The 17,129-nt window shown below is 49.2% G+C and overlaps 1 protein-coding gene and 1 non-coding gene across 2 annotated transcripts; both read right to left on the reverse strand.

The window, feature by feature from the left end:
* Positions 1-545: 545 nt before the first annotated feature.
* On the reverse strand, positions 546-11,759 carry SNAPC2 (small nuclear RNA activating complex polypeptide 2). Its single transcript, XM_040346764.1, has 6 exons — positions 11,736-11,759; positions 8,103-8,306; positions 6,076-6,195; positions 5,909-5,977; positions 3,215-3,488; positions 546-995 (listed from the first exon to the last, which is right to left on the reverse strand). The coding sequence occupies exons 2-6, from the start codon at positions 8,289-8,291 to the stop codon at positions 757-759; spliced, it is 891 nt and encodes a 296-aa protein (XP_040202698.1). The 5' UTR covers positions 8,292-8,306; positions 11,736-11,759; the 3' UTR covers positions 546-756.
* An 861-nt stretch (positions 11,760-12,620) lies between these two features.
* TRNAL-AAG lies at positions 12,621-12,702 on the reverse strand. The gene has a single exon. It is a non-coding gene; the product is annotated as a tRNA-Leu (tRNA).
* Between the last annotated feature and the right edge of the window lie 4,427 nt (positions 12,703-17,129).

Genomic DNA, 17,129 nt, shown 5'->3' on the forward strand with positions numbered 1-17,129 from the left:
TGCTTGTAATCCAAAAGCACTTGCATATCAAAGTGAATTTTCCCATAAGAAATAATGGAAACTCAAATGATTCGTTCCACAACCATTTATTGACAAGTCCTTCAGTTTAAAGATTATAGCAATGTGATAAGTTGTGTAACCATAAAATGTCCATCCACAAATGGAATCCTCCACAAGGGGATTAGACGCAAACTCCAGCAGGAGCTACAGGATATAAAAAAGAAGAGAGGAGCCTCTAAGTGTAGCAATATGGTTACATTTAATGAAGGTACAACATTTAGCAACTCACATGGTTGATGATTAAAAGAGGCACATCGAAGTATGCAGGCATCCGGGGTAAAGCAATCCACATAGACAGTCCTCCGCACTGCCAGCTCTCACCGTAGAGGGATCTGAAAGCGAGGCTTGAACCGCTCGTGGAAGGGACGACATCAATGGCGGTGAGGAGGACGATCAATGTGGACGGCTTTACCCCGGATCCCAGCATACTTAGATCTGCCCGTTTTAATCATCAACCATGTGAGTTGCTAAATGTTGTACCTTCATTAAATGTAACCATATTGCTACACTTAGAGGCGCCTCTCTTCTCTTTATACTCAGTTGTGACATGACGCTACTCATATCAAAACATACCAAAACATATCAAAACATCGCTTGTATATCAAGTCCAAATTTATAAAAAAAAAAAAAATGTTGCTCGTCTTGCAAAACACTCTCAAACCAGAGAGCCGAGTTTCAAGGAGGCGCCACAGTTTCCTATTTAGGTTTCAAAACTTCAAGAGGCAGCATTAAAGGATTTAAGGGGCAAAAGCCCAATTCTTTCCAGTCCGCCGCCTGTGAGCCCAGCGCGGCACTTTCCTGCTCTGAATTCTCCGATTTGGTTGGCTTGTTCATATCTGTGTAGGTATCACGCAGAGCGTCGCATAAAGCCTGAGCATTCAGAGTCTGTAGCTGGCCTGGGATGCAGTACAGGAGATTAAGGACGACTGCCGATTCTGAAAAGACACAAGAAATATATATATATTTTAGTTTCTGCTATAAAACACATCCAATAATAATAAAAAAAAAAAATCTTCATCAATTTAGGCCAAATATGTATTCTGCTACATGTGTTTGGTAAAAAAAATCCCAATAAGCATATATTGATTGGTTTGCGAAAAAATTATCACGTCTACAAACTATGGGATATTTTAGATTAACTTTTTATAATTTTTTATTGTTTTTTACTAGTAATGGTGGCGATCAGCAACTTAAAGCGGGACGGCGACATTGCGGAGGACAAATCTCACACTAATAGCTAGATTCAGGTAGGGCGGCGCATCTTTCAGGCGGCGTAGCACATCGTATTTACGCTACGCCGCCGTAAGTCAGAGAGGCAAGTGCTGTATTCACAAAGCACTTGCCTCCTAAGTTACTGCGGCGTAGCGTAAATGGGGCCGGCGTAAGCGCGCCTAATTCAAATGAGGATGAGGGGGGCGTGTTTTATGTAAATGATTGGTGACCCGACGTGATTGACGTTTTTTACGAACGGCGCATGCGCCGTCCGTGTACATATCCCAGTGTGCATTGCTCCAAAGTACGCCGCAAGGACTTATTGGTTTTGATGTGAACGTAAATTACGTCCAGCCCCATTCACGGACGACTTACGCAAACGACATAAAATTTTCAAATATTATTGCGTGATTGACGGCCATACTTAACATTGGCTAGGCCAGCTATTTGTTGGAATAACTTTACGCCGGAAAACGCCTTACGTAAACGGCGTATCTTTACTGCGACGGGCGCACGTACGTTCGTGAATCGGCGTATCTAGTCATTTGCATATTCTACCATGAACTCAACGGAAGCGCCACCTAGCGGCCAGCGTAAATATGCACCCTAAGATACCATGGCGTAGGAGACTTACGCCGCTCGTATCTTAGCCTAATTTAAGCGCATCTGGTTTCCAGAATATGCTTAAATTTACATCGGCGTAGATTGAGGGTTACGACGGCGTATCTACTGGTGCGGTGATATCAGAATGATGCCTGCACCCAGAGGCATCATTCAGATATCATTTTGTTCCAGTGGTGATCCTGCGCACCGTAAGAACGATCATAGCGGTGGTTCTGCCGCTTGATCCCCCCCCTCCCGCCGCCATCCGGTGCTTCTCCGGGCTCTCCCGTCCCATCGGGGGCCAGAGAGATGATCGCCGTCCGCCGGATGTGCAGCATAGAGATGACTGGTGACCAGATGGTCACCAGTCATCTCTATGACCGTCGGAGGCCGAGGCGTGATGTGATGACGTCACGCCCGGGTACCCATAAGTAAACAAACCGCAATTGCAGCTTGTAAGAATGAGATTTGTGAATTTTTTTTCACAATCTCATCCTTTCCAGCCTGGAGAAGAGATGTGGGGTCTTATTGACCCCGCAACTCTCCTTAAAGAGGACCTGTCACACACTATTCCTATTCCAAGGGATGTTTACATCCCTTGTAATAGGAATAAAAGCGATCGAATAAAAAAAAAAAAAGTCAAAAAGTGTAAAAAAAACAAAACAAAAAATTAAAATCAAAAATTAAAACGCCCCTGTCCCCGGTAGCTCACGCTCAGAAGCGAACGCACACGTAAGTCCCGCCCATGTATGTACACGTCGTTCAAACCACACATGTGAGGTGTCGCCGCTTGCGTTAGAGCGTGTGCAAATTATTGCGCAAATACCGTGCAAGATAAAAAGTTGCAATGATCGCCATTTTATTCCCTAGGGTGTCTGCTAAAAAAACATATATAATGTTTGGGGGTTCTGAGTAGTTTTCTAGCAAAAGAATGATGATGTGTACATGTAGGAGAGAAGTGCCAGAATAGGCCCAGTATAGAGGTGGGTTTTAAAGCCCGGTATTGAAGTGGTTAAACTATCTCAGGTACATAAAAGTGCAACCATCAAGCCCAACTCCAGTAAAAAAAGAAATTGATTGTTGCTTTGGATAGGGTGGGGAAGGATCACAGGTTGAATGTTATAGGAAATCTCTCCAGAGTACACAACCCCCAAAAAAAAAACATTTTCTTTTGGTAGAACTGGGACGGGTTACATCTTCTGACAAGGTTCTCTTGCATGTCCTGGTGACACCCGTACCACCCTGAGTTTCCTGTATGAGTGTCACATGAACAGGAAGTGAGAAAAAATCCCTAAAACTAAAAACTATATTCCCCACTCTACTAAGCTGCTTTACCTACCACATTCAGACAGCTTCGGAAGGGTCTCCCCCATAGATGCCTTAGAAAGGTATTTATAAATCTTCTCAAAGTCTAGTTTCTTCCACCGACCATCAGCCGCCTCCTCCACAGCCACTGGCTCAACCCCCGAGGGAGCAGGCCCCTCCCCTGAGGGCTTTTCCTGCTGAGAGCTGTTCATGGCAGGGCTATTGGAGCGGGAAGCGCGCTTCCGGGGCTCTTTACAGGGTATGGAATGCCGGAGAGTCAACGGTTCCGTGGACGCGATCGTCAACATCTGAAATTTTTCAAAAGGCAAACTATATATTTAGTACATGGACTAACAGATCCCAAATACAGAAATACTGCATTTGGTTTACTACAACCTAATCCATTGGTCTCAATGCAATTTTTGTGACAGGCCCATAAAAAATTTACAGATTAGGGGTTTGTACTGACTTTTCTGATCTGGGTACAGTGGAACCTTGGATTACGAGCATAATCCATTCCAGGAGAATGCTTGTAATCCAAAGCACTCGCATATCAAAGCAAGTTTCCCCATAGAGGTCAATGGAAACAAAAATAATTAATTGCGCCTCAACTTCAATGGCACGCAATACCGCATGTGGCCAGAGGTGGGGGTGCGCTGGAGAACCTCGCAAACACTCGAAAAAAAAAAGAGGACAGCTCAGCTGAACTTGGAAAACCTCAGAAAGGCTCGGGAACTGAGTATTTCAGAAGTTTTCCGAGCATTTTTTCCGAACGGCTCCGATCAGATCTGCTCTGCCCCCCCACCTCTGGCCAAACGCGGTACTGCACACCGCTGTGGCTTGAATCCTGCTTGTTTTGCGAGACAACACTCGCAAACGGAGCCAGGATTTGTAAAAAATACAGTGCTTGTATTGGGAAACGCTTGTTAACCGCATTACTCGCAATCCGAAGGGGTTCCTTGTTTCAGAGGTTCAAAAAAAATATTGGAAGCCAGTGGATTGACATCACAGCCATGAAGCAATAGGGGACTTTCAAAAGATCGTTGTCCATACACCCCTTAGGAAGATTTCCCCTCACTTCCTGTCACAGGAATAACTATACCTTGGATGGTAAGTGTGGGGAAATCACAATAAGTCTCAGATCAACCAAAAGAGCCAACATACTGACAATGAACATCAAATATTTAATAAAGTCATAATACAAAAAAAAAAAAAGGAAATAAACCAAACAAAAAATTCACCAACATTTCAAATCCGTAATGAATCTTTCTCAAGGTGACACCAAGCAACAGGCATATATAGTATAGTTTAGTTTGTGGATTAAGTATAAATGAATAGCAGCCATTCACAAGAGGGGGAAGGAGCTTACTCAGCACTATCCATCTACGGTAGCGAGCCCACGGGCCGTGGCCAGCTACAGTAGCGAGCCCGCGCACAGCTAAGGGTAGCGAGCCCGCGGACAGCTACGGTAGCCAGCCCACGGCCAGCTACGGTAGCGAGCCCACTCCCTGTGGCCAGCTACGGTAGCGAGCCCACTCCCTGTGGCCAGCTAGGGTAGCGAGCCCACTCCCTGTGGCCAGCTACGGTAGCGAGCCCACTCCCTGTGGCCAGCTACGGTAGCGAGCCCACTCCCTGTGGCCAGCTACGGTAGCGAGCCCACTCCCTGTGGCCAGCTACGGTAGCGAGCCCACTCCCTGTGGCCAGCTACGGTAGCGAGCCCACTCCCTGTGGCCAGCTACTGTAGCGAGCCCACTCCCTGTGGCCAGCTACGGTAGCGAGCCCACTGCCTGTGGCCAGCTACGGTAGCGAGCCCACTGCCTGTGGCCAGCTACGGTAGCGAGCCCACTGCCTGTGGCCAGCTACGGTAGCGAGCCCACTGCCTGTGGCCAGCTACGGTAGCGAGCCCACTGCCTGTGGCCATCTACGGTAGCGAGCCCACTGCCTGTGGCCATCTACGGTAGCGAGCCCACTGCCCTTTGGCCATCTACGGTAGCGAGCCCACTGCCTGTGGCCAGCTACGGTAGCGAGCCCACTGCCTGTGGCCAGCTACGGTAGCGAGCCCACTGCCTGTGGCCATCTACGGTAGCGAGCCCACTGCCTGTGGCCATCTACGGTAGCGAGCCCACTGCCTGTGGCCATCTACGGTAGCGAGCCCACTCCCTGTGGCCATTTTTGTAGTAAGTCCATGATCGGTGGCCATCTAGTGTAGCGAGCCCATGCCTGCAGTCTCTGACAACTTTCTGTTGCATAACTGACTCAATATTGTGTGGGGGCCACACAGCAATGTCAAGGGCCACACTTGCACTAGAATTGTATTACTCTAATGGTAGATTGGGGCAGAGAGGGTATTGAATGTCACTGAGGCCCCGTACACACGACCGAGTAACTCGACGGGCCAAACACATCGAGTTCCTCGTCGAGTTCCTAGTTAGGCCCCGTACACACGACCGAGTTTCTCGGCAGAATTCAGCCAGAAACTCGATCGGAGCTGGATTCTGCCGAGAAACTCGGTCGTGTGTACACTTTTTAGCGAGGAAGCCGACGAGGAACATGTTCTCTATTTCCTCGTTGTTCAATGAGGAAAGTTGGCTCGCCGAGATCCTCGGCGGCTTCAACACTGAACTCGACGAGGAACTCGATGTGTTTGGCACGTTGAGTTCCTCGGACGTGTGTACGGGGCCAGAGGGTTTATGGTGCCTCCTACAAAACACAGATCAGATTCGATTACCTGTGAGAAGGCAGCAGTCAAGGCTTCTTCTGTTGGCTTGGACATCCGGTACACTAAATCCGTCCATAACTTGAAACATAAAAGAGAAAATAATATATGTATTAATATTACAGATCAAGACGATAACCACATTTCTGGAAGCTGTATATGAGGCCTCCTCCTTTTACCTCAATGGGCACCGGGGTTTCGGCCTCTTCAGCCTTCCTGTCCTGCACCCATTTCTCGTAGACGGTCTGGACGGCCTCCCGGGCAGCGCGGCTACGCAACCAAGCTATATACGAGGATACCTGAGGGAGGACAGAGAAGCTATATGAAGATCCGGAAACACTAAATATGGAGTGCGCTGTGCCTGGTATGTAGAGGCTGCAGACCCCGATGTGGAATATACTTACCTGAGCCAGTCCTGTCTCCCATAACAGACACCTCCAGCCGTCAGATTCTCTCTCAGTCCTTCCTGTGCCACAACACCCGTGTCCCATGGGCACCAGGCCACACCTCCTAAGCCTAGCTATTGGACAGTGAGGTTTCCCATCACAATGGGCCAATATTGACGCACAGGAGGTGGCAGGGCCAGGAGCGCAACACAGAAAGATCACTTCATGGTTGCATAAGGACGTGGTGTGCATTGTGTACTTAGTCCACTAATGCAGAGGGCATACGTACAGAATAGGAACAGACTGAGAATTTCACCCAACATACAGGACAAGAGAAGTGGTACTGTGCAGAGTTCATACATACAGAATAAGAACAGATATCGAGAATTACCCATACAGGACAAGAGAAGTGGTACTGTGCAGAGTTCATACATACAGAATAAGAACAGATATCGAGAATTACCCATACAGGACAAGAGGAGTTCATACATACAGAATAAGAACAGATATCGAGAATTACCCATACAGGACAAGAGAAGTGGTACTGTGCAGAGTCCATACATACAGAATAAGAACAGATATCGAGAATTACCCATACAGGACAAGAGAAGAAGTAGTATTGTGCAGAGTTCATACATACAGAATAAGAACAGATACTGAGAATTACACCCGACATACAAGACAAGAGAAGTGGTACTGTGCAGAGTCCATACATACAGAAGAAGAGATACTGGGCCGGATTCGGAAAGAGATACGACGGCGTATCTCCTGATACGCCGTCGTATCTCTGAGTTCCGACGGTCGTATCTATGCGACTGATTCAGAGAATCAGTTACGCATAGATATCCCTAAGATCCGCCAGGTGTAAGCGTTTTACACCGTCGGATCTTAGGCTGCAATTCCAGGCTGGCCGCTAGGTGGCGCTTCTGTATCTTTTACGCGAGGAATATGCAAATGAGGAGTTACGCCGATTCAGAAACGAACGACCGCCCGGTGCATTGTTTTTACGTCATTTGCGTTCGGCTTTTTCCGGCGTATAGTTACCCCTGCTATATGAGGGGTAGCTAATGTTAAGTATGGCCGTCATTCCCGCGCCAAGTTTTGAAATTTTACGTCGTTTGCGTAAGTCGTTCGCGAATACGGCTGGACGTAATTTACGCTCACGTCGAAACCCATGACGTCCTTGCGACGTCATTTAGAGCAATGCACACTGGGATATTTTACGGACGGCGCATGTGTCGTTCAAACAAAACGTAAAAAACGCGGGGTCAACAAAAATGTTAATAAAACACGTCCCCTACATCCCCATTTGTATTACGCGGCCTTACGCCGCAACACATACGCTATGCCGCTCTAACTAAGGGCGCAAGTTCTATCTGAATAAAGAACTCGCGCCCAAAGTTAGAGCAGCATAACTTATCTCAGATACGTTACGCCGGGCGGACAGATACGCCAATGTATCTGAATCCAGCCCACTGAGAATTGCATATAGGACAAGAGAAGTAGTACTGTGCAGAGTCCATACATACAGAATAAGAGATACTGAGAATTGCATATAGGACAAGAGAAGTTGTACTGTGCAGAGTCCATACATACAGAATAAGAGATACTGAGAATTGCATATAGGACAAGAGAAGTTGTACTGTGCAGCACTCTTGGGTCAGATGACTTGAACGTCCTAATCTGGACATTGCTTCGGGAGGAAGAACATGGAAAGTTTAATATTCTGCTCTGCTGCGTTCCTTTGAAATAAGGGGACACCTAGAGATACGGATACAGAATACCAACCAATGACGAAGAGAATGTCAACAGATACTGACCTCTGATTTGCTCCGCCCTTGGACCGGCGGGTCAGGGACTTTTTGGCCCACCTGGGCCTTGAGACCTCTCAGAAGTTCCATTTTCTCCTTGCATAGCCACGCCAGGCGTATCGGGGCCACACGGGCTGGGGCAGAGTCCAACACCACAAAGCGTTGGGGAGCAGTGCGTCTGCGCACAGGGGGCTTCATTTTTCTGGGTGGATCCTGCCATAAAGAACATCATGTTTATTTTAATGGGGGTCTCCAGTTAAAATGTACTGCAATCCCTTAAAGCTGGGCTTAACCCACTGCTCTGGTGATAGCTGGCAATTGCCAGTGTTCTTATGTCAGCTCGCGGGCTCCTAAACCTTGGGTGCTCCATTATGCAAATCTTGACCAGCCACAGTTATAGACTACTTGGGCCCGCCCTCTCCATGCTACTGGTAAGGGAGGCCATCCATCAAAAGGTATGAACCAATAACAAGCATTGGAGCCTGACCACTTCCTCTGGCTGGTCTAGATCTGTATATAATAGAGCTCTCTGGGATTCCAGTCTACTGAATGTTTCACCGGGAAAGTATGCAGCACCCATCGGTACCTCTTTTCGTGCCTAATATACTTTGGAAGGCTTAAAGGGTAAGTTCCCTTTTCACACAAAAAAAAAAAAAAAGGGGGAGGGGGAAAGAGAAGAAGAAAGGGAGGGAGGGGGGGGGGAGAGAAGAGAAGAAGAGGGGGGGGGGGGGGGGGGAAGAGAAGAAGAGGGAGGAGAGATGAGAAGAAGAGGGGGGGGGAGGAGAGATGAGAAGAAGAGGGGGGGGGGAGGAGAGATGAGAAGAAGGAGGGGGGGAGAGATGAGGAGGAGAGATGAGAAGAAGGAGGGGGGGAGAGATGAGAAGAGGAGGGGGGGGGAGATGAGAAGAAGAGGGGGGGAGGAGAGATGAGAAGAAGAGGGGGGGGGGGAGGAGAGATGGGAAGAAGAGGGGGGGGGGAGGAGAGATGAGAAGAAGAGGGGGGGGGGAGGAGAGATGAGGAGGAGAGATGAGAAGAAGGAGGGGGGGAGAGATGAGAAGAGGAGGGGGGGAGAGATGAGGAGGAGAGATGAGAAGAAGGAGGGGGGGAGAGATGAGAAGAAGAGGGGGGGAGGAGAGATGAGAAGAAGAGGGGGGGGGGGAGGAGAGAGGAGAAGAAGAGGGGGGGGAGGAGAGATGAGAAGAAGAGGGGGGGGGGGAGAGATGAGAAGAAGAGGGGGGGGAGGAGAGATGAGAAGAAGAGGGGGGGGAGGAGAGATGAGAAGAAGAGGGGGGGAGGAGAGATGAGAAGAAGAGGGGGGGGAGGAGAGATGAGAAGAAGAGGGGGGGGGAGGAGAGATGAGAAGAAGAGGGGGGGGGAGGAGAGATGAGAAGAAGAGGGGGGGGAGGAGAGATGAGAAGAAGAGGGGGGGGAGGAGAGATGAGAAGAAGAGGGGGGGGAGGAGAGATGAGAAGAAGAGGGGGGGGGAGGAGAGATGAGAAGAGGAGGGGGGGAGGAGAGATGAGAAGAGGAGGGGGGGAGGAGAGATGAGAAGAAGAGGGGGGGGGGGGGGAGATGAGAAGAAGAGGGGGGGGGAGGAGAGATGAGAAGAAGAGGGGGGGGGAGGAGAGATGAGAAGAAGAGGGGGGGGGAGGAGAGATGAGAAGAAGAGGGGGGGGAGGAGAGATGAGAAGAAGAGGGGGGGGGAGGAGAGATGAGAAGAAGAGGGGGGGAGGAGAGATGAGAAGAAGAGGGGGGGAGGAGAGATGAGAAGAAGAGGGGGGGAGGAGAGATGAGAAGAAGAGGGGGGGAGGAGAGATGAGAAGAAGAGGGGGGAGAGAGAGAGAGAGAGAGAGAGAGAGAGAGAGAGAGAGAGAGAGAGATAGAGATGAGAAGAAGAGGGGGGGAGAGATGAGAAGAAGAGGGGGGGAGAGATGAGAAGAAGAGGGGGGGAGAGATGAGAAGAAGAGGGGGGGAGAGATGAGAAGAAGAGGGGGGGAGAGGAGAGATGAGAAGAAGAGGGGGGGAGAGGAGAGATGAGAAGAAGAGGGGGGGAGAGGAGAGATGAGAAGAAGAGGGGGGGAGAGGAGAGATGAGAAGAAGAGGGGGGGAGAGGAGAGATGAGAAGAAGAGGGGGGGGGGGAGAGATGAGAAGAGGGGGGGAGGAGAGATGAGAAGAAGAGGGGGGGAGGAGAGATGAGAAGAAGAGGGGGGAGGAGAGATGAGAAGAAGAGGGGGGAGAGAGAGAGAGAGAGAGAGAGAGATGAGAAGAAGAGGGGGGGAGAGATGAGAAGAAGAGGGGGGGGGAGATGAGAAGAAGAGGGGGGGAGAGGAGAGATGAGAAGAAGAGGGGGGAGAGGAGAGATGAGAAGAAGAGGGGGGGAGAGGAGAGATGAGAAGAAGAGGGGGGGGAGGAGAGATGAGAAGAAGAGGGGGGGGGGAGGAGAGATGAGAAGTGGGGGGGGAGGAGAGATGAGAAGAAGAGGGGGGGGGAGATGAGAAGAAGAGGGGGGGAGGAGAGATGAGAAGAAGAGGGGGGGGGAGGAGAGATGAGAAGAAGAGGGGGGGGGGATGAGAAGAAGAGGGGGGGGGACGAGAAGAAGGAGGGGGGGGGAGATGAGGAGGAGAGATGAGAAGAGGGGGGGAGGAGAGATGAGAAGAAGAGGGGGGGAGGAGAGATGAGAAGAAGAGGGGGGGAGGAGAGATGAGAAGAGGGGGGGTGAGAAGAAGAGGGGGGGGGGAGATGAGAAGAAGAAGGGGGAGGAGAGATGAGAAGAAGAGGGGGGGAGGAGAGATGAGAAGAAGAGGGGGGGAGGAGAGATGAGAAGAGGGGGGGTGAGAAGAAGAGGGGGGGGGGGGAGATGAGAAGAAGAAGGGGGGGAGGAGAGATGAGAAGAAGAGGGGGGGAGGAGAGATGAGAAGAAGAGGGGGGGAGGAGAGATGAGAAGAAGAGGGGGGGAGGAGAGATGAGAAGAAGAGGGGGGGAGGAGAGATGAGAAGAAGAGGGGGGGAGGAGAGATGAGAAGAAGAGGGGGGGAGGAGAGATGAGAAGAAGAGTGGGGGGGAGAGATGAGAAGAAGAGGGGGGGGAGAGATGAGAAGAAGAGGGGGGGAGGAGAGATGAGAAGAAGAGGGGGGGGGGAAGAGAGATGAGAAGAAGAGGGGGGGGGGGAGATGAGAAGAAGAGGGGGGGGAGGAGAGATGAGAAGAGGGGGGGGGAGAAGAAGAGGGGGGGGAGAGATGAGAAGAGGGGGAGATGAGAAGAGGGGGAGATGAGAAGAGGGGGAGATGAGAAGAGGGGGAGATGAGAAGAGGGGGAGATGAGAAGAGGGGGAGATGAGAAGAGGGGGAGATGAGAAAAGGGGGAGATGAGAAAAGGGGGAGATGAGAAGAGGGGGAGATGAAAAGAGGGGGAGATGAAAAGAGGGGGGAGGAGATGAGAAGAGGGGGGAGGAGATGAGAAGAGGGGGGAGGAGATGAGAAGAGGGGGGAGGAGATGAGAAGAGGGGGGAGGAGATGAGAAGAGGGGGGAGAGAGAGGATGACATGGTATAATTGGGTTGGTGGGATGTATGGAGAGCGTTCCTCCTCTGTATACATATCAGGATGCTCAGCTCTCCTCCTCCTCACTATACAGTCATACATACAGACACATGTGATGTCACCTCCAGCCCCACACTAAGAGCTCCTCCTCCATGGACATGCTGAATATTGTAGTCCTACACGCTCCCCCCTATGACAGGATACACAGCGTATGCCCAGCCCCCACCTCCATCACACACAGTCCCTAGCCTCACCCAGCATGTATTTCTTCCAAGGATCCTCCCTCCTGAGGAGAACGGGTCCTCTTCTCCTGTACGGCGCTCGATGTGACGTCAAGGAAGGGTAAGGAAGCCTGAAAAGCTGAGGGCGGAAGTTGAACTGGAGAGGCGGTATCCTATCGTAGTTAACACGCCGCTCGCTTTATCAGATGGGGGACCCATCAGTATAGAACAGCAATGGGGCGGATGTTTTTTTCTAAGGGGCGGGTGTATTATGCTTATTCAGGGAGCGCGGCCTCTTATAATCATATCCGCCCCTTTGATAAAACCATCCGCCCCTTGCTGTATGTAAGTGAGCGCGGCCAGCGCTGTTCTATCAGCGAGGGGCGTGGATAAGCATAATAGACCCGCCCCTTAGAAAAAAAACATCCGCCGCTTGCTGTATTTCAGCGCGGCCAGCGCTGTTCTATCCTGATGGGTCCCAGAGCGAGCGGCGTGTTAACTGCGCATGCTCCAACTTCAGCTGATGGAACAGATACTCATTCTCTGAGATTTCCGTGATCTCCGATTGCGCTTGCGCACTGCAGGCCGGGCACTATCTGATAGGGGACCCATATTGTCAGAACAGCGGTGTGAGTCGGTCTTCACTCATTAGAAATACTATTACGCGGAGAATAAGGTGTGCACATGGGAGGATATATGAATATATGATGTGGTCTGTCAGTGGGAATAAATGAATATATCATGTGATCAGTGGGAATAAAAAATAACTGGCAGCGGTGGGATTTGAACCCACGCCTCCGAAGAGACTGGAGCCTTAATCCAGCGCCTTAGACCGCTCGGCCACGCTACCTGTTGTTCCATTGAGTTGGTTACCATACCTACCAATTGTGTAGTGTGGACAAGTAATGAGAACATTCACCTGTAATGCCGCGTACACACGAGCAGAATTTCCGACGGGAAAAACTCATACAGAAGCTTTTCATCGGATATTCCGTCCATGGGTATGCCCCATCTGACTTTTTCCATCGGAAATTCCAACGGAATTAGATAGAGAACATAGAGATCGAGAATGTCCGTTCATCTGGATGCAATTCCGACAGACTAAAAACCATGCATGCTCGGAAAACAATTTGACGCATGCTCGGAAGCATAGAACTTAATTTTGTCGGTTCGTCGTAGTGTTTTACGTCACTGCGTTCTTGACGGTCAGATTTTAGTGTGACCGTGTGTATACAAGACAGCTTGAGCAGAATTCTGTCGGAAAAAACGTTGGAGTTTATTCCGACGGGAAAACCGGACGTGTCTACAGGGCATTCGTCTACACCAGCTGTGCTCTCTAACAGTCTCCTGTCCTATATCATGTCTGCAGTCTCTGACCATCTCCTTTATCATGTCCTCAGTCTCTGACCATCTCCTGTATCATGTCTGCAGTCACTGACCATCTCCTGTATCATGTCTGCAGTCTCTGACCATCTCCTGTATTATGTCTGCAGTCTCTGCCCATCTTAAGTATCATGTCCTCAGTCTATGACCATCTCTTGTATCATGTCTGCAGTCTCTGACCTTCTCCTCTATCATGACTGCGGTCTCTGACCATCTCCTGTATCATGTCTGCAGTCTCTGGCCATCTCCTGTATCATGTCTGCAGTCTCTGACCATCTTCTGTATCATGTCTGCAGTCTCTGACCATCTCCTGTATTATGTCTGCAGTCTCTGCCCATCTTAAGTATCATGTCCTCAGTCTATGACCATCTCTTGTATCATGTCTGCAGTCTCTGACCATCTCCTCTATCATGTCTGCGGTCTCTGACCATCTCCTGTATCATGTCTGCAGTCTCTGGCCATCTCCTGTATCATGTCTGCAGTCTCTGACCATCTTCTGTATCATGTCTGCAGTCTCTGACCATCTTCTGTATCATGTCTGCAGTCTCTGACCATCTTCTGTATCATGTCTGCAGTCTCTGACCATCTCCAGTATCATGTCTGCAGTCTCTGGCCATCTCCTGTATCATGTCTGCAGTCTCTGACCATCTTCTGTATCATGTCTGCAGTCTCTGACCATCTTCTGTATCATGTCTGCAGTCTCTGACCATCTTCTGTATCATGTCTGCAGTCTCTGACCATCTTCTGTATCATGTCTGCAGTCTCTGACCATCTTCTGTATCATGTCTGCAGTCTCTGACCATCTCCAGTATCATGTCTGCAGTCTCTGGCCATCTCCTGTATCATGTCTGCAGTCTCTGACCATCTTCTGTATCATGTCTGCGGTCTCTGACCATCTTCTGTATCATGTCTGCAGTCTCTGACCATCTCCAGTATCATGTCTGCAGTCTCTGACCATCTACTGATTCTACTGTAGTATGTGTCCAGTCTCTATCTCCTGTAGAATGCCTATAGCATCTGACCATCTTTTGTAACACGTCTGCACCCTTTGGTGATACCATGGGTCATGCTTGAGGGAAGCCCCCAGTTTTTACACAGACAAAATGTATTTTTAATGAAGTTTTTTTTTTTTTTTTTATATTTTCTTTCAACAAATGTGAGATGGGGGAGGGAGGTAAGAGAGAGGAGCTTCTTAAATGAGTGAAGTTCCACTTGAATTGAAGACTGCCTAACATACATGTACGTCGGTGGTATACCAGGATGGTGTCTGCAGCTACAGGCATCATCCCAGTATTTATTTATTTTTTGTAAAAGCCATCCTAGCAGCTAATTAGCCGCTGTATTGCTTTTACAGGTTTCCTCCTCCTCCCGACACCCATCAGTGCCTCTTTGGACTCTCCTGTCCTGGCTGTTCCCCCGGCTTACCATAGAGCAGATTGAGGATCGAAACGTCACCAATCACCTTTATAGTATAGGAAATCGGAAGCGACAGGTATTTTGTCACTTCCAGTTTCCCCAGATGTACACTGCGCTGTTTTTTAAATAGTAAAATCATCTGATCAAACCGATCCTGGTGTGATCAGATGCTTTTAAGGGCAGTGGAGACATCTGGGATCTAATAAACTCCACAACTCTCCATAAAGAGTACCTGTCACCGCCTACTACTGTCACAGGAGAGGTTTACATTCCTTGTGACAGCAATAAAAGTGATTAAAAAAGAACAGAAAGAAACAGTGTAAAAATAAAATAAAATAGAAAAGCTACAATTTCTGGGGAAATTGTGTGAAGTGTTCTTGCCTCCACCAGTAGTCTACAACTGGAGTGGGTGGAGTAACTGGGTGGAGTGGCTTGAGTAACTATTGTGTGGTTGGAGTGACTGGAGTAACTGTGGAAAGGTTGGACTGGGCAGAGTAACTTTATGGAGTGGCTACAATGGAGTTTCAATGAATGTCAATGGATGGCGTGAGTTGCAAACAAATGGTCATATTGTGAAAACTATCAGGACTATGGCTTAGCCGTGGACATGTGTAGTGGCAGCAGGGATAGCTGAACGTTTTGATATAAGATGTGTATTGTGTATGTGGGCTTGAAAATGAGGGAGTGGTGGCAGTTTAGAAATCATGTGCTGATTTTTCAGCTTTTGTCAACTCACATTCCCGTTTTGCCATTCATTCCTATGGGACAAATTTGGCGAAACGTTCCAAAAATAGCACACCAATTGGGAACAATCCGCACGGTATATTACTTGTCTATGTAATGCAAAAGCTGTGGGAGGAGTTAGGGTGGTAAATTTGGCTATAATAAGAATAATAATATATATGTGAGATAACAGTAAGTGGTCTTGCTATGCATTTCCTGCAGAAAATGGGGGGGGCATGGCTGCATATATGGGGGGACATGGCTGCATATATGGGGGATATGGGGGACATGGCTGCATATATGGGGGGGAAATGGCTGCATATATGGGGGACATGGCTGCATATATGGGGGATATGGGGGACATGGCTGCATATATGGGGGGACATGGCTGCATATGTGTGGGGACATGGCTGCATATGTGTGGGGACATGGCTGCATATGGGGGGGACATGGCTGCATATGGGGGGGACATGGCTGCATATGGGTGGGACATGGCTGCATATGGGGGGGACAGTCATTCCTATGGGAAAAATTTTGCCGCGAAAACAACGATATTTTGTGAACGATTCGGCGAAACGTTCCAAAAACCAATCGGGAACAATCCGCACTTTTCGGTATATTACTTGTCTATGTAGTGTAAAAACTGTGGGGGTGGTAAATTTGGCTATAATAAGAATAATATATATGTGAGGTAACAGTAAGTGGTCTTGCTATGCAAGAACACTTAAAGTGGTAGTTTATTCTATACTACCACTTTTACCTACAGGTAAGCCTGTATGGTTTAGGAGATATTCCCCTCGCAATGCACCGCTGATTGCAGCGGCGCATGCGCAGGGGGGATCCTCGGCGAAAGGGCCGGCAGCCGCTGGACCTTGCCGGAATGAAATCTCCCGCGCGACATCGCCGCTCCAGCGCTGTGATTGGCTGGAGCGGCGATGTCGCGCGGGAGACACCCGGAAGACACGCGGGAGACACCCGGAAGACATGCCAGGCAAGATGATATCTCGCTCGGCGTGGACCAGGTAGGTTCTCTTCACCTCGTTCCGAGGTAAGTATTTCATAATGAGCTAGTATGCGGTGCATACTAGCTCATTATGGCTTTTGCCTTGCAGGTGTAAGGCAACCGCTTTAATATATGTGAGCTAACAGTAAGTGGTCTTGCTATGCAAGAACACTTAATAATAAAAGATAAGGACATTTTAAAGTACCCTCGTTCCACCGTGCTCACGCGTTGGTCCTGCACACATATGTAAACGGTGATTGCACCACTACACGCGTGAGATATCGACAAGAACGTCAGAGCGAGAGCAATAATTCTAGCACCAGACCTCCTGTGTAACTCTAAACATGTAACATAGTTACATAGTTAGTCAGGTTGAAAAAAGACACAAGTCCATCCAGTTCAACCACAAAAAACAAAATAAAAAAACACAGTAAAATCCTATACACCCAACTTCATACCCACAGTTGATCCAGAGGAAGGCAAAAAACCCCAGCGGAGCATGATCCAATTTGCTACAGCAGGGGAAAAAATTCCTTCCTGATCCCCCGAGAGGCAATCGGATTTACCCTGGATCAACTTTACCTACAAATCTTAGGCCCCATACTCACGAGCAAACATGTCTGCTGAAACTGGCCCGCAGGCCAGTTTCAGCAGACATGTTTGGTCGTGTGTGGGCGCGAGCGGGCCGAATTCCAGCAAACATTTGCCCGCCGGGCCTTTTCCCAGCAGACAAATATTCCTGGACTTGTTTT

This window comes from Rana temporaria, chromosome 3 (genome assembly GCF_905171775.1).
Source record: "Rana temporaria chromosome 3, aRanTem1.1, whole genome shotgun sequence".
In the NCBI taxonomy this organism is placed as follows: domain Eukaryota; kingdom Metazoa; phylum Chordata; class Amphibia; order Anura; family Ranidae; genus Rana; species Rana temporaria.